The sequence below is a fragment of the Aulostomus chinensis genome, chromosome 19 (assembly GCF_037954235.1).
Source record: "Aulostomus chinensis isolate RoL2024-O1b breed Wild chromosome 19, RoL_Achi_v1.0, whole genome shotgun sequence".
Classification (NCBI taxonomy): domain Eukaryota; kingdom Metazoa; phylum Chordata; class Actinopteri; order Syngnathiformes; family Aulostomidae; genus Aulostomus; species Aulostomus chinensis.
Genome location: NC_141338.1, coordinates 3,168,638 through 3,194,226, shown reverse-complemented (window position 1 = coordinate 3,194,226; position 25,589 = coordinate 3,168,638). Strand labels below are relative to the sequence as shown.

General features: G+C 46.9%; 1 protein-coding gene across 2 annotated transcripts in view; it reads right to left on the bottom strand.

Annotated features, from left to right (window-relative positions):
- The window catches only part of ap3b1a (adaptor related protein complex 3 subunit beta 1a), a 53,002-nt gene continuing 27,413 nt past the window's right edge, over positions 1-25,589 (bottom strand). For both annotated transcript variants that reach the window (XM_086188027.1, XM_086188026.1), the window contains exons 20-27: positions 24,798-24,945; positions 23,843-23,891; positions 23,115-23,218; positions 14,070-14,298; positions 11,970-12,054; positions 10,800-10,897; positions 8,109-8,247; positions 1-863 (exon numbers count right to left, since the gene is read on the bottom strand). In XM_086188027.1, the coding sequence (XP_086044153.1) occupies positions 710-863; positions 8,109-8,247; positions 10,800-10,897; positions 11,970-12,054; positions 14,070-14,298; positions 23,115-23,218; positions 23,843-23,891; positions 24,798-24,945 (1,006 nt within the window). In that variant the 3' untranslated portion in view covers positions 1-709. The remainder of the gene's footprint in view (positions 864-8,108; positions 8,248-10,799; positions 10,898-11,969; positions 12,055-14,069; positions 14,299-23,114; positions 23,219-23,842; positions 23,892-24,797; positions 24,946-25,589) is intronic.

Here is a 25,589-nt window from a genome sequence, read left to right as displayed (position 1 = left end):
AGAAAAGGTTTTAATAAAGTCATCTTTTATTAGTCAGCCACAACGACACAGATAAAACGACCTTGATGATTTCAGTCCCTCGTCTGTCTGTTTTCTTAATTTTATTATTTCTACGGGGAAGGCACTTGAACAACTCTGAGTTTGCGGCAGTCTGAAGGCTGGAATGCAGAAGAACTCAAGCAGCACGGAAAACTACACCAGAGACTTGAAATCTTTGGGGATCTAACGGGGACAAAGAAACCCTCTGAGGGGCGGCTCTGTGGTCTCCTCCCGGCGTACATACGTACAGATATTTGGACAGGATACGTCTAAATAGTCGCCGCCATGATCAGCAGCCAGCTAGATACTGAACTCCTGGGAGAGTCATGCATAGACGTGAGAGGAGGCGGCGGCGGGATGAACAGAAATTTAAAAAAGAAACAACAAAACAGGGCAGTTTCACATTTTGAAGTCTGTAATGAGTGCTTGATGCCGTCTGTGTGGATTAGGAGGAGGCGGTCACCTGACTCAGGAGCTTCACGGTTATTCCTGTGGTTAAGGACAACCCTGCCACAGCGACGACCCTTCGGCACCAGCTCCACGCGTTCCACGTCAAAGCTCCACGCGTTGGATTGTTCGAACCCACAGGAATGAAACGTGAAACCTCGAATCAAGCGCTGCTCCTCTTTACCTCGACTAAAGGTCTGGAGGGTTGAGAGGAGGTGGGGATCTACGCCTGGGCGAGGGCTTGTTTGAGGTCTCGCAGCAACATGGACGCCATGACGCTCTTCTCTGTGTTGATGGTCAATGTGGCGGCGGAGGCGTCCTTCAGCTCCAGCAACACCAGGACTAGAGCTCCGCTGCTCACCGTCCGGCCTGCAAACCTGCGGGTGAGGTCAGAGGTCGCAGGTTTAATGTCACTAAACGCAGATGAGAAAATCCATGCGGGAAGGGAACGGAGAACCGCCAGGCAGATTCTTACTCAACGCTACCTTCAAACGCTGATGCAACCACGAGGTCATTCGCCTGGTTCCATGTTGATTTAGCCGGATGTTGCCAGGCTTTCTTGTAGGAAACCTTTCGGGCAAATTCCACTTATTTCACCATCACGTTTTTTTAATAATTTTTCCAGGAGGTGACAAAACTGAAATACAACAAGTTTCAGGTCCTTGTTGGGCCACAGACCTCAGGGGAATTTCCTTACTACTTCTGCAAAAATGAATTATAAAGTCTGAGTATTTCCCCCAAGTAAAAGGTGGAGGGTTAGCAAAGCAGCCCACAGACACGAAACTGTGACATCATGGACACGTCTGACAGTCGATGTCTGACTGCCGCTGGATGACTTCCACATCGAGACCTCCACACTTTCGTCATAAATGTAAGCCATAAATCCCGAGGTTAGCAAATATCCCAACGACTTGTAATGACCCCCAAATTAGTGAGAGACGGAGAAGAAAAGGTGACAGGAGATATAAACACCAGACTGTCCATTATCCCAGCTGACTACAGAGCGGCGAGGGCTGGGACACACCCCCTCGCGCCACTCAAATAGACTTCAGCCAGCTTTTATAGACTCTGGCTGTCTATGAGCGTGTGGGAGCCTCAGGACCAGGACGGGGAAGGGAAGGGGGGGCCCCGTCCCACCAGCTCCCTCCGGGCCATTGGGAGAATTCTCAGCCCGGCGTTTCCTTGGATACTGTCCCTGCAGACGGGGGGCAAATCTGGGCACACATGGTCTCCATTGAGAGTGCTAACAAGAGGCCGGCCGCGGCTATGACCCAGTGTGACCCTCTTTGAGGGTGACAGAGCTGAGTGAGGTTCCCTTTCTCTCACTCCCCTCTGGCCCTCACATGGCAAACTCCCCGCCATCTGCCTCCATTTAGCACTACATCCCTGCAACAAAGACCCCCCGTGGCAGCCCGCTTAGGCCTGACAAACAGCCCACAAAGGCCCCACTTAAGCCTGACTAAACCTGTGAAGAGCCCCCTCAGGACGGTCTGTGGACAGGCGCTGTCACACATCCCTGTGACGACGCGGTGGACAACGAGCACGTCCGCCAATTAGCACGCGCACGTTAAAAACGGGGAAGGGAAGGGGAGTGTGTGGCCGGGGGGTGCTGAGGGGGACGTGCATCCACAATGAAACGGCGTTGGCTGGCGAACCCGGTGTGTCTGGGTTTGTCTCTGGGGAGCTGCTAAATTACCATCAACAGAAGAGAGGGAGTTTATCAGGGAGCTCTCTGGGAGGAGAGAGTGAGTCCTCCTCAGGCTTAATTAAAATATTAGCCACTTCTGCAGGAAACACAAGCCATTCAAGACCGGGATTAACGTGCCTCAAAAACACCAGCCTCTTCTGTCTGCTCTCTCTTCTCTAAATTATTCAGAGGTTATATGTTAATCCAGATCACTACCAATCTACCTTCTGTCATGCCGTGTTCAAACCCGTCGAATCCACAATCCCGTTTATTCCGCGTCTACACTGCGACATGAAGCCCCACATTCTTGTCCGAGCCGCTAAGCCTCTCTGGCCCCCCGTCAGCAGCCTGAGGTGTCTATGTGGTCCCTGTGGCTTTGCTAATGGATTTAGGATATAAAGCTATCATTTACTCAGCCAGTTAACACTACCCCGAGGCCGCTTTCATTTGGCCTCAGGAGACGCCGCCGTGGGTCCACGTGTGGCGTTGGGAGCGAGAGAAATCAGCCACATTGCCTTTAATTTCGCTTCGAATACTCGCGGTTTGCGGTGGTGGTGGTTGTTGTTCTGAAGGCGACACAACATCATCGCATTTTTAAGGACTAGAAGAGAAAGATTAAGGACAAGGGGGCCCTAAATGGGTCATTGGTATTCCCCTGCACTCTGCACATATTGGGCTAAACACTGGATTAATTGCAGTGTATGAAAAGAAAAGAAAAGCATAACCCCTGGACTTAGAGCAGGCAGATTGGCATCGATCGGCAGCGCTGCTGCTAAGCATCGCTCTCCAATTATCTATGATTCTCCTCAGTTCACAGCGCCTGTGTGCCATCTGCCTCGCCTCCACCCTGCCACTGCAAACACAAAGTGGGCTTCACCTTTACATTCGCCCTCACGCAGAGACGACACGAGCACAAGACTCGGCTGGAAGCAGGATTTAAAGAGATACTTCAACCAAGAGCCGTATTTTGCCTTTCAAGTACTCGCCAATGCGTATCTTGAGCTCAGAGACAATTCTCCCTCCTGTGTCACCTTCATTGAACGCAGAAAGAGTCAGTCACAAATATTCAGCTTGATGCTGCAATGACAAACAACCATCTGAAAATGTCTGTTTGCAAACCCTCCAGCGCATCATCCGGCGGGATGCACGCATTTTGGGTTTTTTTTAATCCAGGTGTTCGCTCACTAATCCACTTCGATTTGACGGAGACACAAACTTCAGGTTCGAAGCTCGTTCGCCGTAGCAACAAGAAAGGAAATGTGAGTTTGTTTGTCGCTCAAGTCAAAGAGCTCGTTGGATTAGATTATACGGATGGACAAAGAAAATGTGGATCACACCGGATTTAGAACTTGAGAGTTCGTAAGTTCGATGTTTTTGAAAAGTTTTTCCGCCATCAGCTTCAAGTTAGACAGATGTGGCCGGCTCTTACTGCATTCTGGAGTCACACAGAACAACAAAGTAGGGAAAACACATCTTTGTGGGTTTAAGACACTTATTTGTGAGCGCTTGAAAGACAAAATTCACATTTTGGGTAAAGTTATCACTCAGAGATTCAACTAGCTGAGAAAAATACTTAAAAAGTTTCATATTTTCAGCCAAATTATGAAGGGAAGTTGAGGCCAAATGTGTGGCAGCTGAACGCTATTGTTCCATCCTGGTTCTCAGCCAGGTGGACAAGTGGAGGAGTGTCCTTCAACTGAGTGGTCAGCAAGGCCGGAGCAGAGTCGACCAGGAGCCAGCAGACACGGAGCAGGCAGATGGCCAGAGCCATTAGTCCCAATTAGAAACAGGAACCCTCCACGCATCTGCAGCGCCGGGCCAGACGGACACGAAGCAGCGCCGCACTCGAAGGGCAGAAGACAAACGCAGGATGAGGAGAGGGGAAAAGATTCAGAGAAACGAGGGAAAAGGATTCAAGGAAAACGCTACGGGAGTTGGATCCTCATCTCCAGACCACAGACCACCGGATCAGCAAAAGCAATCGATGACACAGTGGCCAGATGTTTAATTAGATTAGGAATGATGCCAATTAAATTTCAAACAGTTACGAGGATTCAACTTCAGCCAGAAGAGGAAAATTCAGTGTTTAGAAAAACATCATTTAATTACATCCAAGTGCAAAGTAAAAAGAAAACAAAGCTTATAAATCAAGGGGCTCAGTTTTTGTTTTTTGAAAATTAGCCTCTAACTGGAGGGGTTGGCAATGCATGCGAAATTCGATCAAATTTGCTTTCAAACGGACTGAAAAATAGAGCACATTTATTCTATTCCGCCTGTTTAGACATAAACAAGAACAGCGTTTTCTACATTTGCTTTCCTGCTTGATTTATTGCCATCCTCCTTTCCAGCAATCAATTTCAGTGTTTCAGTGGAATCCCCCTGCGCTCGGCCTCAGAGCCCGTTTTGGAAAAGCAGTGCTGCACCCTGCTGGCGGGCCGGGGGAGTGCAGTGGGGGGGAGGCAGGCTGTCTCTCTGGTAACCTCAACCAGTGTTCACTCCAGTGTTGCAATCTATAACACGGAGCGTCAGTTTAGGAGGCGTTCTGTGTCGTTTTTAGGTGTTTGAATCCACTCTTATTTCAAGATGAACGTCTCGTGGCCTCGAGGGCGGAGACTGATCTGTGATCAGATCAGATAAGGAGGAGGAGGAGGTCACCTCACACACCACAGTCACCTCCACAATAAACTCCGAGCGCCTGCATCTGATTGGATCGATCGGCCTGCCCCGTGGTGTGTTTTTACTCCAAGTAAGTGATGCAGTGACACACAAATACTACAGTAACGATTAGTAGTACAGTTAATCTCTCATTTCCTCTCGGATGTGAAGTTTTGCTGCTTTTCCCCCCCGTTTTGATCGTCGGTTGATTAGAACTGCAGCAGTGGGTTTTTATGATCCACGTTTTCAGACATTTAACAGATTCTGCAACTGTTCAAGTAAACGTCAGTGATGAACGAAGCCTGCACGCGACCGAAGCTTTATCCAACAAAAAAAACACGCCAGTAATTCAGTTATTCCCTCTCAAATGTTAAGATTTGCTGCTCTTCTCCATTTTGAAAGTAAATTAGGAGCTGCAATAATTAATCTACCAAAGGAATATATTCCCACAACGTTTGTCTCTTGTTCCGTCTTTTTCAAGCAAAAATATCAAACGTCACTTGAGGCGGAACGAAAGGAGGATCGACTTGTTCGATCTCGGGCAGGCGCGCATCGCATCAGTAAAAAAAAATAAATAAATGATGCGGTCAAAAATATAAGTTGCCAGTCGCTGAAATAAACTCCAGGCCTCAATGTAGGGATTGAGGGAAATTAAGAATCTCAATTTTTTCACCCAGAAATATAGTGTAGCTTGCTCACCAGCGTTCCCACTTTCCAGACAATTTACAGACTAAACGAAATGAAAACAGGAAAAAAAAAAAAAAAAAGAAGCTTTGCAGCCGTAACTGGTGTGATTGTGTTGGGGTGCAGAGCTGGACTGTACCAAGACAAAAATGAGTAGAATTCCTAAACAAAAAAACAAAAAAACAAAAAAAACTACAATTAAGCCGTTCTTATTGGTTTCCTGAGTGGTGGCGGTTGACGGTACAAAGGAATGTCGGATAGCGGTTTGCAAATAAGAAATTAAAACAAAAACAAAAACAAAAAACTCTGGTCTTGTTAGAAAAGTTAAACCAGGAATCAAAAGTAAGGCTGGACCCCATGAATACGCTCATTGTATTCATTTCTACCCATTAATTATGATAAATGGATGGTATTTCCCTCCACATATAAAACATCAACAAAGAGACAGACATGACCATCAAGGCTCATGGTGACAAAGGATTGTCCGTCCATTCATAAAATCAATTTAATCCAATAATTGCTGCTGCTCTGATTACATCAAAACAATAATTATATCAATTGACTGCTGGGTCATATCAAATTAGTCAAATCAATATCATAAAAGAGCGGAGAGGATAAATAAAGCATCGGTGCCGGCGACAGAGCAAGGTGTCAGGACACCGCCACGCCGCCATGATGGAGCTGAGAGGTGGAGCTGGTGATGGCGAGGACACCAGCGGGCGTTACAGAACAAAGTGTATTCATTATCAGACAGCAGGGCCGCGCCGGGAGATTGATAGCAGCGAGTCATTTGAGCGATTGGTTATTCTGAATGAAGTATTGGCTTATTGGACGCAGGCCTCTCCCACCAGCTAACATCGATTTCCACTCTTTCAGCTCTCCGTGCCCTTGTGTGCCCCCCCCCCCCACACCCTCCCACACACACACACACACACACACACACACACACACACACACCCCTTCCCCGCTCTGACTTTCTCTCAGCCCCTTATTTATCCAGCGTCTCCTACATTTTTCCTTCATTCACTGACATCCCCTCCATTCCAGGATGAATCTATAGCAACACGCCAGGTGAGGTAATGGGAGATGGAGGGAGATGCAGAAGGGATGGAGTGAAAGACAAAGAGGAAGTGAAGGAGAGACAGCAGATGGGGGTGTTGGAGAGGGGGTGGCGGGGCTGTGTGTGTGTGTGTGTGTGTGTGTGTGTGTGTGTGTGTGTGTGCGCGTCGATGAGGCGAAGGAGAGACAGAGCAGGAAACAGAGGGAGAGAGGGAGGTGTAATTATCTATCAGGTGTTCGGGTGTGCGTGACAGAGGAGGAAGCTCATTAGCACACTCTGTGTACACCAATTACACAGGCAGGCTTCTCAGGGCATTCCCCTGGCATGTCGGCCGGCGTGTGGCGGACGGGCTGGTGGGGACTCTGTCACACACACACACACACGCACGCACACACACAGCTCAAATCCGTTCCTCGCACTCTTATGACTGGCACATGATCAATCGGAGCCGCAGTCACTTCCTCTCCTGCTCAGCACAAATAGAAAGTTCCTGATATGAAGACATTTGGGATTTCCTGCGGTTGCTCGTCGTCTACGTTCTGTCCAGGTTGGCCGTGTCGTGCTTCTGCTTAGTTTATTTGTTTGTTGTTGTTGTTGTTGTTTTTTTGGGTGGGGGGGGGGCGACGACGACGACAACAAAAACCCAAATCGCAACTATGTTGAATGCAGTTGTGGTACAACTTGCAATACTAGACTGAATGTTTATTTCCCACTTTCATTAAAAACCTGCTGAAGCGGTAACAGTGGGACATTTCAAGGCTCTGAACCGCACAAATCTTCTCTTGCACCTCTAGAATCGGACTCTGTTCTCGCCGCCCCACAATATTCAATTTCAACCCGTAGTTAGTCGTCAACAAACCCTGTACCTCGCTGCAACCTGAAGCTTGCGGGAGCCCACGTCGTCTTTTCAATCGAATCTGAATTAACTGTGCAGCTGATGTGTGGACGCAGCATCGTGGACAAACGGTGTCATGAGTCTACCTGCTTGGGCGTCAAGAAAAAAAAAAGAAGCAGCAAAAAAAAAAAAAAAAAAGAATGACTGCTGATTTTGAAACATTTCAAACAAGTCAAATAAGTACTAATTTTTTAAAAATTAACAATAAAGCCCTTCCTGCAACAATGCAGCAATGAGCGGCATTCAACATGACCGTCTGTGGCTCAACTGATCCTGCCGCGCTTTTTGGGCCTGAATTTGCGCGTGAATGCCGCCATAATTACAACATTATTATAATTATTATTATCATTATTACTTTCTCTGGGGATCAGTTCATTTATTCAGTGACAATCAAAGTCGTTCGCCTCTGGGTATTCCAGCGACAGCAGCTTAGAGATCCTGGAGGAATTCACAAGTTTTCACACCGAGGAGTCTCTGAGTTCCACAGCAGCCTGGCTGGTTTTAGTTAAACCCGCTAGCGGCCGGTTAAGCTCTGCAGCTCCTGGTGACTCACATAAACGCGTTCATCTCCCGAGCTCTGACCAACCCTCCAGCACAGAGCAGCCGGGACCGGGCAGAAAAGCAGCAAGTGAAGGCCTCACCTGTACAGGTTGCTCTGACCGGAGGGAACCACTCCCACGTTGGCCACTGACAGGACCTGCTTGCTGATGGCCTGGCTGGTGGTGTTTGCTGTTGCCATGGTGACGTCTGCCGCGGTCTCATTCATGCCCAGGAGTTTACCTGTTTGGATGCACACACAACTTTTCACCGAGGCAACAGTCGGGGAGAACGTCCGCGTGCCCTGCCTGCCGCTCTGCCAGCCAACATCCTGCCACTGCAGTACGCCGGTCTCCACTGGCACGTTCCCGTTCCTACAAGTCCTGCTTTCACCGCAGATGGCGGCCGCTTTGAGTTGATTTTCACACGTTTGTTTGGTTTCCTACAACCTTTAGTTTGCATTTTGGGTTTTTTTGTTTTTTCTCCACATTTGCATCATTTGAAGTGCTATTTTATAGTTTTTATGGCAACGTGACAGATATCTGATACTTTAAGAAATGATGGCGACGTTAACCAGTGGGAAAAAAACCAAGTCAGTGACATTCACGTTTTGTTTTTTGTTTTTTTTAATGAACTGGACAAAATGTGTAAAAGGTGTAAATTCAAACAAGTTAAATAAAGTCTTGTAGTTTTCATTCATAATCCTTTATCGTATTACTCCCTCGTTGGAAACACAGACTTGAGATCAGCTGGGTGGACGTGTCGTCAGGTGTCCTTCATCTGACCGAAAATTAGTTGACAACAAACCTGAGCGTTTCAGGGCCGAGTCAAAGGAAACCACAAGTCTGTTTCGATTAAAGATAATTGATCTTGACTGTTTTTTTTTTTTGTCCGTTTAGTTGAAATAAGTTTTACTCTTTTGGCTGTGATGCACATTCGCTTCGGTTACATCTTACTTACCTGATTATTGGTCGCTTTGGTCTTACTGTCTCTCAGTTTTATTATTGATAGTTTTATTCCAGAAAATCCGAAAAATCAACCAGATGAACACCAGTTCAGTTCGGACTGTGACAGAAGACGATAAATCACCCAATGATGACCAAAACGGCGGTGGAGGAACAATAAACGTGCGAAAGGCGAGGCGGCCAGTTCATCAGCACTTAGCCATGACCAGGAGCTTGAAAGACGCGGAATGGAGATAAACATGCACAAATTAGCCGGAAATAAAAGAGGTCTTAGAGGCAAATATAATAAAAACCTGCTCACTGAAAGAATTACTTAACTTGGCTCCAATAAAACAGCAACTTGATGAAAAGAAAAGCAAGTTGTTCTCCTCCTCCAACTCCCCCCCCCCCTTTTTTTTCTTTTTAGCGTCTGAGAGCAAGGTGTACTCAAAAATACAGGAAAAAAAGGAGGATTAATTAAGAGCGAGGCAGCATTTAGCAGGCACTTAGAGCCAAACTGACGGCGGAGATCTACGAGGACGCTCTCAGCGCTGGATGAAGCGCTCGCTGCAAGTGCGCGGGTGGCTTTATGTGGGATAAATTGCTTCATAATAGCCCAGCTTTTAAACGCTTAGAGGACAAAGCTGAGCAGATGTTTGTCCCAGGCTGACTTACGGGGGGGAGTCACTTTACCTGCACACACTTGATTAACAATAACATTTAGAAATACTGCACGTGAGAGAGAAGACAAACACTCCTCAGAGCTACAGAGACGCTCTAATTTTAAGACATTTGTCCCTCAAGCCTGCAGCGAGATGGTTGTTGGAGCTCCGACATGCACTCGGGAGGCTCGACGTCTTCATTTTTAATCACTTTGATCAATTTCGAGGGGAGTGTGGCGTTATTCCGTTTACTGGTCAAAAACAAACAAGAACAAGACCTCCAAAAGGTTTGTCTGTGTTCAAGAAGGAGAGTCAACAATACGAAGTTGGTGTTCCAATGCATTTTCACCCACCTTCAGAAAAACTTCATCACCAGGTGCACAGAGAACATATGTGTGTGTGTGTGTGTGTGTGTGTGTGTTCAGAGGTGAGGTCATGTGCAATGTTCATTTTTCAATGAGCATTCCAGTCTCAAGGCAGCACAAAGCTTTCCTGCCACTGGCCAATGACACCATCGTCCTGCTCCGTTTACCTTCAGTTTTACCCACAGACACTCGCACCAGCATCGCGTGTATTAGTCCGCATCTGAAAATAGTCCCTTACAAATGCAATATTCACTCACATTCGTGTATAATTTGCAAAAGTGACGCTCCCCTGCTGTCGTAGAAAACTGCAGTGCCTTTTTTTTTTGGTGTTTTTTTTTGTTTTTTTAGAATGAGACTTCAACTCGCGTTCGGAGGCGATGAGTATCGGGGCTGGGAGCCACAGACGAGGGCAGGAAGGTCAGAAAGTACCGAGAACCGACTAATATGATACCGCCTCAATCAGACCTGCTGAAAACATAAAAAAAAAATAAGTTTTTTTTTCCATGACTCCTTATTTTTCAGCAGGTGAGAATTTGTGAGCAGGATCATATTAATCGGCAAATACGGGACGTAATTATTTTATGTGACAAGATCAAGACGCCTTCGTCAACGTCACCTACTGCCTGGTGGTTTCTGTCATTCTCCAGCAGCAGTTGAGGGTAAATGACCTTATATATTTATCATAAGATACAGAATAAAGCTTAGATCCGTTAATCAAGAGTGACATTTCAATCCATCTAAAAGTGGCGACAGTGATTATCAACCTGCTGCAACCTTCCTCTGAGATTCGTGCCGTGGTGCCCGGGCTGGTGCAGCCGGCTCACCTTGCTCCTGGCAGAAGTCCTGTTCCGTCATGGTGCTGGGCATCAGCAGCTCCCCCACAGCAGGCTGGATGGAGACGCTGAACTGGTCCTCCTTGGTGCTGAGGAGGAGGAAGAGGACAACAGCTCTACGGTTCTGGTGACTTGGCTAAGGAAAAGTTTCAGTTCCAAACAAGCTGGAGGCCCTGTGCTCTCTGGTTCTGATTCATCTTAACTTGAGTGGGTTTGGGTTTTCTTATGTTTTGAGTGCTAAAGGATCACGGAATTTGCCGGGCACGAGTGAGATTATCCAAATTTAGAACCAGGTACACAGGAACTACTTTTGATCTTAATCTTGTGATCTAAAATTATTATATCTGGTAGTTTGATTTACTGTGTTTACCCATCAAAAGTCATCAGCTAGTTCGGGATGTTGGTGCGTCCTGTCTTGCTTAGACAGACACTGTCTTGCAGGCTCTGTGCGTGCATGATGAGAAGCAGTGGTTCGCTCTTCTGGTCCACACACATTTTGTTGTCAGTTCCTATTTCTTGTCTCATAGCCAGTGTTTTGTCCGACCATATCAATGCAGGCAAAGACCATTCTGGAGTGGAGTGTATGAGATGACTCTTGACGGTGGTATGCTAACCTGCCCATCCACTCCCATTGTGCTAAGCTAACTAGCTGAGACAAGGGTCTCTATCGTCGTGTTTTTCTCTGAAGACAATGGACAACAAGAGAATCCCCCAAAAAGTTGCCCTGTGCCTTTAAACGTTTCTCTTCTAATTGTCTTTTAAACCACAATGAGTGGCATTTTTGGCAGGATTGATTCCTCCATCCTGAACAGATTTTCTGATGCGGTTATCGATCGGCTGAGCAGCGGTGCCAATGGCCTTCAGCAAGTTGATTTGGGCCGAGCCTGATTACTGGAGGAATAATTGTTATCCCAGTGAACCAGGATCAATTGTGGCTGATGTCTCACCTGGGAGTGCTGGCACAGAGCGAGGTAGGAAAAAAAAAAAAAAAAGAGAATTAAAGAGTAGACGAGGGAGGAAACAGGCAAAAGATGCAAATGAACTCGAGATGGAGAGAAACTAGAAGCAGAAAGAAGGTGAAAAAGATGTACAGCTGAAGGTCTGAGGGGAGAAAAAAAAATTATAACTGACGAGATATGAGAGGATGTCAGGTTGTCCTACCACAACTGGAAGTTGGCTGCTTGTGTCGAGTCGCTGAAGTCAATACCCATGGAAACCGTCACAGAGGCCTCTGGCTCCAACCGCTCTGAGAATGGAAAAGAAGGGGAGAGGAAGAATGAGTGACAAGGGCACGGTGTGCAGCGCAAGGAGGGATGGAGCAACGGGAGCGAGGAAGAGGAGGAGGAGGAAGAGGACGGCAGCAGAGTGGAACAGACAGGCATCCACACCACTTGTGTTTTCTAGCTCACAAAGCAAGGCCACCGTGTGTGAGAAATCTATCCTTCAATCTCATTCCCCGCGCCTCGAACTTCAAGAAGGGGGGAAGGAGGGAAAAAAAAGGCTCATGAAGGACTTGAATATCTCCCAAAACAACAAGCTTGTCAAGTAGAGCATCAGAGGAGATGGGGTGAGAGAGGAGGAGAGGGGAGTTGGACCAAAAACTACTAAGATGAGAGTGTGGACAGCAGAGAGTGTGTGTGTGTGTGTGTGTGGGGGGGGGGGGGGGGGTGGTTAAGGAGGAGAAGAACACAGGCAGACAGAAACATCCTCCACGCTTCCCCAGTCGGCTTCTCTCTGAGGAGCAGAGCTATTTTACTGTAAACCTCCTCCCGCAGACAGAGGAGAAGAAGAGTGCCGTCTCCTGAGGAAACCCTTGGAAAACAAAGCCATCATGGACTCACATCCAATCGAGCCTTCACAGCTTCGCTAACCGGCTCTCTTACGCCACCTCATATTTCACCAACGTTTCTTCCTCCTTGTTTACACTCTCCATACGGACCGGGAGTGTGGGTTTTTTTGTTTTTTAAGAAAGAACCGAGCCTCTAAGCCTGTTGCTAAATCCTTGGTAAAAGTAGCAGAGAGCACGTCTCATAAAGCTGTGTTTGCCCAAGAGCTGACCTCCAACCCCATCAGCTGTTGGTCAACAGAACCCTTGGCGATGCTAACTTCCTGTTGGACTCAAAATTATCCCTACCTGGAGCTGCACACCTGAGCACAGCACACCTTTACTCTGGTAAAATACTCTTATTTACATGTCCTCAAATATTAGCTCACCGGCAAGCTGTTGAGGAGTACTTTTGTGAAGCGCTAACAATAATCTAGTTCAAACACGAAGAGATGACGGGATCTTTGTGGAACCGTTGCATCGGATTGGCAAAATCAACCCTGTAAACCCGAAGAGAAACCATCTTGAATGGCAAGAGGACAGTTAATTTATGAGTAAATCATTTCTACACAGATGTGAGGACTCAACAACCAGCTAATGAAAAACAGGCGGTATTTGCTCTCCGACACCAACTGTGCATCAGTTATCATCTCTTAATTAGCGCTCCGCCTGCATGAATCCTCCACAACGGGCCCAAACCAACTCCAGCCGCCGCGGCTGAGCTCATCGATCGGAATCATCCACCGTTTGGCTGTTTGAGCTCCTCCAATGCCTAATCAATCCCCTGCAATCGACGGTTTTGATGTGCTCCTCGGTACGCTGGTTCTGTGTGTGCATGAAAGAGAATGTCTGGAGGGAGCAGCCTACCGAGCGTCGTGATCATACAAGAGAGCGACAAGAAACATGGAGACAGTGTGTTTGTTTGGATCCATACTCATGAGCAGGGATTAGCTGAGGGGATAGCGACTGTTCACTGGTCCGTTTTCTAGGCTAAAGGCTTTTTATGATGTAACGATCATCTAATATCTGTCCGGGTTGCTGAGTTGACGCGGCTGCAAGGTTTCCCGAAGGACCAGACGCAGAATGTGATATTGCTCAGATGGAGGTCTACAGCTCCACTCCGAGCTCTCCAAAACTCTTCGGCACAACCGAGCATTCCATAGCGAGAGGGCGGCAAGGAAGGTTATGGGGATGTCACTACATGGAACACCGATGCCACATCTATCTATCTATCAAATCTAACCGACTGGTCTTCAGATCTATGACCCTCCCAAGTTTAATAATAAAAAAAAAAACTTCTTATAAAACTCTGAGTCCTCCTGCTGACAGAGGAACCAGGCCAGTGGTCACGTGACGTCCTTCGTGAAGCGTAACAGACGATTCTAGAATTTTTGTTGGATAAACGGGGAAATATTCTCCCTGCTACGTTCACTCACCAATTGTGTTGAAGCAGTGGATGTTGAGGCTGGCTGGGCTCCGGTCCCCGATATGGATCTCCTCCAGGCTGTGGTCGGAGCCGTTGGTCAGTATGAGTTGCACTGACACCATACTGGGCTGGTACAAACACGGTTGCCGGGGGAAGTGGTACTTCGCTGACAGACCTTTGCCCGTCATGTGATGAAGCAGCTCGTGGGTTTTCACTGGACCAAAAGATGGAGTGGTGACCTGGAGGGACAGACGCCAAGCAGATTCACTTACACGGCGAATAAAAGGGATTTTCCACAATAGTTTTGGTGAAATTGTGAGGTGATACAACACGAAAAGTCATGATGTCCGTTTGTTCTTCGCTCAGGTGGTTTACGGATGAAGGAGAATGTAAAAGGCCATTTCTGAGTTGTGTGTGAATATCTAAAAGGTTTGTTGTTGTGCTTGTTCCTATGTGATGTATTCATTCTTTTTTTTTTTGTTAATATTAACTGGCCCGGACGTGATGTCTGCCCGAGAATTTAAGAATCTCCTGTCGGGTCAGAGCTGCAGCTCATACAGCCATCAAGGCAGCAGCAGCTGGGTGCAGCATCACTCAGGCCTGGTAAGATTATCTTTCTTTGTGAGAGTTTGGCAACATTTGTTTTTTGTTTTGCAGTTAAAGTCATATTGGAGTGAGACGAAGTGGATGTTGTGCCGCCACTCCTTTGTTTGTTTGAAGGTTGTCTTGGGGCAAGGATGTGACGTTTCATTCATGAGCGGGTTTGACCATCACCGGAGCACACAATTCATTCATGGGCTTATTCACATTCCTTGGAGAGCACAGCCAGGTATGCGCAAAATGTTTTAATATTGTTACATTTATGAATTTACTGTGGAATTGTATTTGATGTTTATTTTGTATGTGTTTAAAAAAAAAAAAAAAAAAAAGCAGCTTCACGGTGCTGTAAGATTCATGAAAGATCATCAAAGAAAGAAATAACGACCTTACGCAGCAGTCGACCTCGCCAATCGTCATTCCAAGGGCTGTAACAAAGAACCTGAGTCATGCGTTTGAAAGTTCTGCATGTTTTTCTGCGTGAGTTCTGTTGCCGTTAACCGCCAGTCGCCATCAGCTTCAAACTAAATATGCGTGGCTGTCTCTTACGCACCCTGGAGTCGCAAAGAAGTGATACAGGAGGGAAAAAAATGTCTTTGTGAGCTGGGGGCCTTGACTTGTGAGTACACGAAAAGGAGCAAACACTCTTTGGGTGAAGTACGGCTATAAAGTCGAGTCCAGCAGGGGAATAAACTGCCGAGTGGACCAGACTGATTCACGTGCCATCAAAGTGCTGTTGACAGTCTGCGAAAGTGAAGATGGAAGAAAAAGAGTTTAGCTTCCTCGCCGCCTCTGCATTCACACGAGAGGGCAGATGGAGGCTCCGAAGAGTGCCTGGATGCAGTTCACCGAGTCCAAACAGGAACCAGAGAGCACTGCAGCTCCGCCACCACCGCCACCGCCTTCGTTAACGTTGTTGAGTAAAAAGGAGCCCATTTAAGAGATGTACTCAATCAGCCCAGTTAGAAGGGAAAAGGCTGGACGCTCGCTCAAACCAGGCTGAATAAAAGCTAATGAATAGAAACACAAGTGCCTGCATGGGCCGAACCCGCCACTCACAGGCTCTTTTTAAATGGGCTTTTACCTTTTTAGAGACAGGAATTACATTAAGTTTGAACACAAGGGAGGAAAAAAAAAAGAAAAAGAAAAAGAAAAGGAAGATGTGGTGCTTTGTTTCTTTCTGTACATCTTATTATTCTGATAAACACACTTGGTGGCTTTCAGTTCTTCCCTTGACAGCTCTTACTTAGGAGGAAACGGTGGGTGGACTTCCACAACGCCAAACAACACGCTTGACACGTTAAAACTGTCAAACATTAGCATGTTCACAGAATGCGTAGAATCTTGCGAGACACTGATGCAGCCTCCACGTCGACAACACAAACTAATAATAACCTTAAAAAAGAGGAAGTATGACAACTTTGAGTAGTTTATCTTCAATAAGAGTCAGGGGTCCTTCAGTCTTGAATGTCAGTGCTAATTAGTTAAAAACTTTCAGAACGGAGTCTTTTCAAACGCGTGTACTCACACAGACAACACTTAGCGTGTGACAAAATTCTGTTTAACACCTCAGCGTGGTAAAACTATACTAAAACTCTTGAAAGAAGTTAAGAAATAGTGTTGTTACGGTTGCATGAAAAAAACAACAGCCAGACGCTGAGTGACAGAATTAATGAAGCTAATTGAATGCGAACATGCTAACTGCGGAAACACGGAGGCCAGGTCGCCCATTTTCTAGCGCAGGATGGCGTCACGTTGTTTTCGTGCAGCTGCTCGTGCGCTCAGACTCGGGGGCGGTGTGTCGGAGAATCGCGGCAGCGCCGGATGAAGAATCGAGTTAGCGGGACAAGAGCCGAGCAGACGAGTTTCACTGTGGTCCCCTCATTTCCCTAATTTTTAAATAATAAGTCCCTAAAGACTCTCCAGGTGGTCCAGAATGCTGCTGCCGGTGTGTTGACTAGAACTGGTAGCAGAGACCAGGTCTCTCCTGGACTGGCTTCTCTGCATGGCTCCCTGTCAGATTTAGAACAGAATTCAAAATTCTCCTTCTAACATCCAAAGTCCTCAACAGTCAGGCTCCTTCATCCCTGACAGAGCTCCTAGTCCTCTATGATCCAGCTACAACCCTTCGCTCCCAGGATGCGGGGTTCCTGCTGGTTCCTAGAGTTCTAACAGTAGAATGGAGCCAGAGCCTTCAGCTGTCAGGCTCCCCTCCTGTGGAACAGTCTACCAGCTTCGTTCCAGGACCCAGACCCCCACTCTATGTTTAAGAGCAGACTCAAGACCTTCCTTTTTGATCAGGCTTATAGTTGGGCTGCTTCGGCTGGCCCTTAGATATGCTGCTATAGGCTTAGGCTGCTGGGGATCTCCCATGGTGCACTGGGCTTCTCTCTCCTCCTCTCTTCCCTCTCTGTCCTCCTATGTGTGTCATACATAAATCATACTCACACGTATCACTAACTCGTCTTCTTCTCCCCTCATCCCAGATCCCAGGTGCTGCTGGAGGAGGCCGCAGACCTGAAGAGGCTCAAGCTGCCTCCCACAGCTCCACCTGCTCACGTCCCTGTCTGTCCATCAGTCTCTTCCCTTTCGCTCTCTCTTTATCTCTGTCCCTCTCTTTCCTTCTGTCTCTCTGTCTTCCTCCATTATCTGTCTTTGTCTCTGCCCCGCTCTCCTGCTCTCTTTCCCCCCAACGAATCAAAGCAGAAGGCCGTCTCCATTGAGCCTGGGTCTGCTCCACGTTCCTGCCTGTTAAAATGAAGGTTTTCGTCGCCGCTGTTGCAGGATGTGCTGCTGATGGAGAATTGTTGGGTGGAGATTCATTGAAGGAGGGAGGTGCTGGACCTGCTCTACCTGTAAAGTGTCATGAGAGAACTTTCGTTGTGATTTGGCGCTCTAGAAATAAAGCTGACTTGACTTGACTCATTTGTTCATCACGAGGTTGCACTGCGAGTCTTTGGGCTGTGACTCGTATTTCAATTTATGAATCGAACTTGCACTCGAATTTTAATGTCAAGTTCGGCAGCATTCGTACTTCTGGCATTAAAAAAAAAAAACTATAAAATGTGAAGTCGAAATCTGTATCCTTCACCGTTGGAGAATTTCAAAAGCGAGGACATATATAAAGATATGTATGTTTTATGTAATATTTGTTGTATTGTCTTTGTCTTTTGGAGGTTAAATAAATACTAAAACATATGTACATATTCACAGAAAGGATTAGACACCACAACAACTATTTCAAGTGTCATACTGGCACCAGTACTGTAAAACAAGAGCGAGCCCTGGACTGTCAACATCGCAACCCCCCCTCCCCCGGACCCTCGTCAGGTTTGGAGTTCCTCTGGGTCCAGGACTGTCACAGCGCCTGTAAAAGGAGGTCAAGTAAACATTTGTCGCTGCGCTGTAACACCGCTGCGCCCTCTCAAGCGCCCGTCACGCCACCGCCGGCATGCAAATTTATTGGGCCACTTTTGGATGTGTCAGAGCAGTCGGTGTCAATAAAGCTGGCTGTAATGTTTGCCACCCCATCACAACAGAGATTTACCTCCCTGACAGACACATCCCGCCTCAAGGTCCTATCTTATCGCCTCGCCCCGATCTGGCGGCGGTGACAGGGGACGGGGGGGACGGGGGGGGACTGGACAGGGCTTCAAACTGCTTATTATCACCAATTTGACACAGTGGACAGTTAAAGGCTGACACGAGTGCCCACAGAAGCCCCTTCAACCTTCCATCCACGGTTACACAGCACCAGCCCATAACGCCTCAAGTGTAAATAAGAGCAGGGGAGGGATGTAACCTTGACTCCTCTGTCAGCCTGTTGTTGTTTCCGCCCTCCTCCTCCACCTCCTCCTCTTCTCCACCCTGGACAGGAAGAAGGGAGGTGACAATGAGGGAAGAAGTTGATTGAGAGGCTCTATTATGCATCAACTTAAAGGAAGCTGCGGTGATGGATGACACAGACACCAGTCACCTTCAGAGCCCGGACGCCACGCTCCCAGCATCCTCTCTGGCAAATGACCTGAAAATCCCGCTGACATACTCAAAAGGGCTGACTGGAGTTGGGCAGCCTTGTGCATATGAAGGCCAATTTAAGAGACAGCAACGTGGCGAGATGTATGGGCATGTATTGAAAATCCATTTCTGCGTTTTCAGACACAAAGCGCCGATAAAACCAGCCGGAGGGTTTGATTACGTCCTCCAGGAGCTGAGAGGAAAAAGGGACGGAACATGACTTTAGGGCCTAATTGTTCCCTTCACTCAAGAGATGACAATTAATTGAGGGGCGTCACAAAGACCTTGAGTGCAAATTGAATTAAATAAATGTTACTACAGCCAGCTAGAACTACTTTCATGTAACAAGAAGTCTCTCCAGTGCATACAGACGGAGGTTAGTTCATTCGTGCCAATTTGTCTGTAAATGAGATATTCTGAAATGATTCATTAGGAAAGTTTCCATTAAAGAATATAAGCAATAATAGATGGGCAACACAGGAGCAGCAGTCACCTTCGTCTGGAGAGAGCTGCTTAGCTGTCACTTACTACTCTGTGTTAGCGTGAAAGTATTCAACAGAGCCGATGCTGACTTGAGCGAAGTTAAAGCGATGCTAAAGCTAGCAACTCCTTCCTGAAAGCTTCACAAAAATGAGGCGTAATATTGGGATGTTAAATGTTTCAAACGAAACAAAATATTCATACTGTGGCGCAAAATGGCGTTCCAGAGATATGGCACGAGGTGACGGTGACCTCTGACCTGTGGCCACAAATCTCTGCAGTTCATCCTGAGGTCCCTGTGGATGTTGGAGCCAAATTTTAGGAATTCCCTCAAGGCTTGCTTCAGATATCGTTATCAACTCTTTTCCCCCAAGTTATCACTGGATTTATTGCTTCATTTATTTATCATTCATTCATTTATTGATTGAAATGAAGTGGTTTTTTTTGTAAACTCTGGTTTCAGCCTCCCCCTTGTGGTGCAGGCCACGTCGCAACAAAGATCACAATCCAGCTTTTAAGTGGCAGATTGATGGAAAATATAAAGATGTTCAGATCCATTCATTTTCTTCTGCTTATCCTGATTAAGGGTCGCGGGGGGTGGGGGGTGGAGTCTATCTCAGCGGCTTTCGGGTGGGAGGCAGGGTTCACCCTGGACAGGTCACCAGTCCATGGCAGGGCCAGCACATAGAGACAGACAACCATTGGCTCTCCCAGCCACGCCTACGGTCAATTTAGAGTCTGGATTAACCTGGTCCCCTCTTGATGTCTTTGGACTGTGGAGGAAGCTGGAGTACCAGAGAGAACCCAGCAGGAACAGGGAGAACATGGAGACTCACACAGAAAGACCCCGTGCTCCAGCCGGGGCTCGAACCCGGAACCTTCTTGCTGTGAGGTGACAGTGCTGACCACTGCACCACCGTGCAGCCGGTGTTCAGATTCAAATACCTATTAACATGCAGAGATTTACCGATGATACAACACGTCCTCAGATAGTTACTAAAACTAACACCTGAGCTGCAATAAAAACCCAAACAAAGGCAAACGACCCCCCCGCTGCGCAGGACTACTGACGGACTGTTTCCGTGAGAGTATTTATTCCCATTTAAGAGGCAATCTCTGCCGTCTGAGTGGCAGCAGGAGGTTTGGAAGGGCAAGGGCTGATATATTCTGGCGCCCAGGGTCTCTCTGCCGATTCATAATTAGACATGAACCCAGAGCGCCCACTACGGGGGAGGTCAGAGGGGTGAGGAGGGAGACGACGGAAGAGGAGGGGGTGAGCTGGCGCCCGCCTGATGGACACCAAATGAACAAATTATGATGGCCCTCTCTGGGCGTGATGGGGTCAAACGCCCCGCGCCCCGCCACTGACAGTTCAATTTCCCCCCAACGCAGCCCCATTTGCTGACTGCTAATTATGAATGAAAAGTTATCAGCCTGAGCCACCCCGCCGCACACACGGACAGCGGTCGGAAGAGGTTTGGGGTATGGCGTGGGGGGAGGTGGGGGATTTAAGAGGCATTTGTGAGAGATCCTAATGTCAAAATGTTATTAGAGAGAGCAGCAGCATGCAGAAACTGGGGAGAGGAGGAGGAGACAGAAGAGGATGTGGGTCAAAGACAGTGACCGGGGTTAATCTAAATGCCTTTGATAACCATGCAGTAATTCTCTAAAAGGGCCCGAGCGCTCAGCTGAGACAGACTCGCTGCCTCTGTGGCTAGATTGCAGAGAAATAGAAATGACACTGGGGCCAGTGAGTGTGTGTGTGTGTGTGTGTGTGTGTGCTGATATGTAAGCGAGCGCATGCATCTCAGCAGCTAAGGAGGGGAGGGGCATGTGTGAATAAAGGTGAGGTTATTTACCCTCGTCTATGAATCCCGATGCCCATCATGTATTTATGCATAGAATTGGCTCTAAATCAGGTGTTGATGTGCAAAAAGTTCCCTGTTCTAATCTGCATTTCTATTCTCTATTACTCCCTGGCCTTCACCTGAGGAGGACGGAGGGACTAACAAGACTCGCGCTGCATAAACGCTGGCCTGAGAGCAGCTGTCAATCTTAGTGAGTGACAGGCGGGCAGGACTGACGGTAAACTCAGAAGATAGAGCAACTCGCCACACAGCCCGACCACAGTCGGGCCAGCACGAAGGCCGTTAGGAGGCTCAGCGTGAGGTGCGGAAAGATCCTGTTTAATATATAAAGTTAAAACTGACTTTAAGAGAGCGGACCGTTTTAACACATCAAACACAAAACACTTTGTGTTCAAGCCGCCATCCAAAAACGTAACGCAAACTCAGCAACAGAGAATGAAAATTTATGCGCACGTCCGTCCACTGCTGACATGCGAATATTAGATGAGGGTTCACGGATATAAGCAATAGATGGCGCCACTGTTCCTGTCTACAACTGTGGAATACAATGACGTAGTTAAAACGGTGCCACTGTTCATCCGTCCATCCATCCATTTTCTATCCATTAAGGGTCACGGGGGAGGGGGTGTGTGGAGCCTATCCCAGCTAATATTGGTCGAGAGGCGGGGTTCACCCTGGACGGGTCGCCAGTCCATCGCAGGGCCATCAGGAGCAATTCAGGGTTCAGTATCTTGCTCAAGGGTACTTGGACGTGGTCACAGGGGGAAGTGAGGATCGAACCAGCGACCCTTCGGTTGCCGGACAGCCACTCAACCTCTGAGCCACGCCGCCCCCTCAGTGCCATTGTATTGATCTGCATTTATTTTGTAATCAATCCACCTTTACCACCTCCCCAAAACGCAACTCTGCCATATTTAGAGATTTATTTGAATTTCATCATTTCCTGAGAGGCTTCTTTTTTTTTTTTTTTTTTTTTAATCCACAAAATTGAAAATACACACTAAAAGAGTGGGATGGAAACACACCTGACGTATCATAAATAAATAAAGGTTGAATCAAATAAATGAAAATATAGAAGATTTGATAACTGGAGATTCTTTGAGAGTCGTGGTGCGGCTGAGCAGCTGACTGGTGAAACGAAACTTAGTGAACTTTTGACTGGAGAAATAAAACCAACTCAGCTCTCAGCATTTCTTTCTGTACACTGCCAAAGAATGATTTGCTAAAATAATGAATAAATAAAAACATGAACCACGAAAGCAGTTTTCAGGATCATTGGGAATTTGTGACTTCTTTTTTTTTTTTAGTTTTTCCACGTAAAATAATTGTTAGTTGCTGGCCCACCAGGATTTAAAAGACATATATATTTACAACAAAAAGCTCAAATAAAAGCAAACTCAAAATGATACACGAGAATGTCAGAGTAATTTTTTTAAAGCGCGTTCAGGAATTCCTTGCTCAAACAGCAGCGTGAGCAAGGACACGGCGATGAGATATAAAATAGACACAGCAACAGCAGAGAGAACGGTCTGGACATTTCCCCCCCCCGGGGGGGAACACAAGATACAATATCCACAGAGCCGCTCACAAACTGGGGAGAGAAAGAGGCCGTCACACTAGGAAAGGTCAACCATCAGATATACACAAGCCCGAGACACCAGGGACGCAACATCTGACAGAGAGAGATGGAAGGTGACAGAGATAAGAGAGAGAGAGCGGGTGGGCTTACAGATGAGACGCAGAAATAGAGTTCAAGGGTGCGGAGGAGAAGAGGACAGCCCGGGTGAGAGAGACAGACTATAAGAGATACAGGAAACAGCCGGAACAGTCGTAGCGTCCTGACTGGCTATAAATATAAGAAGGCAGAAAAGGTCAATAGTCGACGTCTGGAGCAGAAATGTTCCACAGGGGAGAGATGCTCATTTCAGCATCTCATACGCCGAGCCGCTGTTCCGTCAGTGTCAGACAGAAAGAAACAAGTGGATGGAGGAAATGTTATCTGGTGTGTCTCTAATGCCGACACACACACACACACACACACACACACACACACACACACACACACACACACACACACACGTGTGTGCGCTAACCTGCACGGTGGTGGAGATGCTGGAGAGCGAGAGGCCTTCGAGGTCGGACAGCAGGCTTGAAGAGAGGACCGAAGACTTTGAGGCGTTTGTGGGCATGGTAGAAACTGAAGAACCCAAAATCAAAACAAAAGGGGGGAAAAAAGTTGAAAATAGACGCAGAAGTAGAGGCACACATTGCTGTCTCACTTTTTTACATAAAACAATTTTAAAGACAAACTTCTTTAGAATACGCGCTTGTCTTTGACTGTCAATAATCAGCCTGGTTGGAGCGGTCACAGCCACCCGAGGATGCCAAGGTTCAGTGAAGGAGGGTTAGCACCCATATGTAGCACAGCTAGCACCCACACGTAGCACAGCTAGCACCCACACGTAGCACAGCTAGCACCCACACGTAGCACAGCTAGCACCCATACGTAACACGACTAGCACCCATACGTAACACGACTAGCACCCATACGTAGCACGACTAGCACCCATACGTAGCACAACTAGCACCCATATGTAGCACAGCTAGCACCCATACGTAGCACCCATACGTAGCACAACTAGCACCCATATGTAGAACAGCTAGCCACAGCTTTGGATCATCTGAACGACTCTTGGAGATTTCAAAACGGGCTTTTGGGGTGAAATTTCGCTTTGATGAAATTGGCAAAATTGCAATTACATTTGCGTCCATCTTCTGTAAAAGTGGGATATTTACGAAGGTAACATGTAGATGAACTCACAGTCATCCAGATCCAGTAAAGAGACTTCCTTCTTGGACTTCACTTGGACCTGAAAAACAAAACACATTCTGTTTGACTTTTATCGAAAAAGATAAAGAAACTGCAAAACAAACAAAAAAATTTGTGTATTGTACTATTTATTTGCCAGGTGAGATGTTTCCGTTTCAAACGTGACGCCTTCATCCCAAAAACCAGACCTGCCTTGCACAGCATGGAAATAAACCTTCCCCAGCTGCACACGATGGCCCTTGTTTGTCAGGTGTTGACTCGTGGTGCGAGTTATGGCCGACTGTTGTTCTTCCCACAACAGACCCAATAAAAAACACTTTCAAATATACGAGTGCTTTTATCATCCTTTCTCCACCGCAGCCTCCACTCACATCCCATAAAGAACCATAAACTCTGCAGGCTACTGAGGAGTGAGAGGGAAAACAAATAATAAAGTTGGACGTCGTATCTTATCAGATCGCCTCTGATTGACGGTGCTTGGAGGCGGTAATAGAGACGGAAACCTTGTTAGTAAATGGAGGTTTGGAAGAACGTGAGAGAGTAAGGGGGAGGGGGGTGTGTGTGTGTGTGTGTGTGTGTGTATTATTCATAGACCAAATGACAAACTGTATAAAATGAGAACTGTATGGTGCAGAAAAGTGACGGTGGGGCATAAATAATGTGATGAGCTTCACAAGTACGATCAAGACGGTGAACCCCTAACATTTTGCATGTGTTAGGAACATTTGGATAATTCATTAATTTATAAATGAGACTATCATGATCAAGTTGTAATAAAACAAACGGCTTCCCTGCTGCATATCGACCACCAAAATGATCCAACTTCAACAGATAAATGTACGCCTGAATTGATGTTTTGCGGGATAACAATCTCACGGTTCCCTGCTCCTTAAACCATCAGCTCCTTGTGTTGAATTTACCGAACCCGACCGAACTGCCACGTCACCTTGACTTTTGACTTGATATCGCTCTTCATCTTCTGCGGCGAGTCTGAATCGGAGTCTTCCTCAGAGTCCGTGCCTGAAGCGGAGGAGCTCTCAGCCGATGAGCTGCTAGCTTTGGCTACTGGTCCATTACCGTTTTCATCGGTGTCGCTGTAACAAAAGAGCGACGTAGAAATGGAATCAGAAAGTATCTTTACAAAGTGCAGGTGCGGCGATATCTGTAAAAGGTTAATTTCGGGTTTAAAAATGCCATTTTTAATGGAATATTCCCATGTGCACATTAAAACCTAGAGCTTTGCATGTCTCAACAGCAGTACTGGACATCGACTATGTTCAGCTTTTGTGCTCTTAGCGCTTCAATGCAGTTATAAAAAGATTTAAAGAAGAATGACGAGGCAACGCCTCCCCCCTCCCCCCTCCCCCATTTCCATCCCCTCAGAAAGCTTCTGCTCAGCCCCGTCTCAGCAACAAAGATCAATCTGTTTTTGTTTGTGAAGTTAATTCAATGTTGCATCCCCTCAAAACATTTTCTCCATCTTCCTCCTCTCGCTCTCACTTGCTCTGTCCCTCTTCAATTTGTCCCGATAATGAGTGTTTACTCCGCCTGCCTGGGATTTTCAGCTGTTAAATTAATGAGGGGAATTGTGACGGTAACTGGCTTTTTAACTTGGGCGATGATGAAAAGCCAGTATTAATTTGGCCTACAGATTTCATTTGCTGCGAACAGGAAAAAGTGATATAAATCACTGTGGGCCTGATTAGGCCCTGCCTGAAATGACTGGGCCATAATGAGG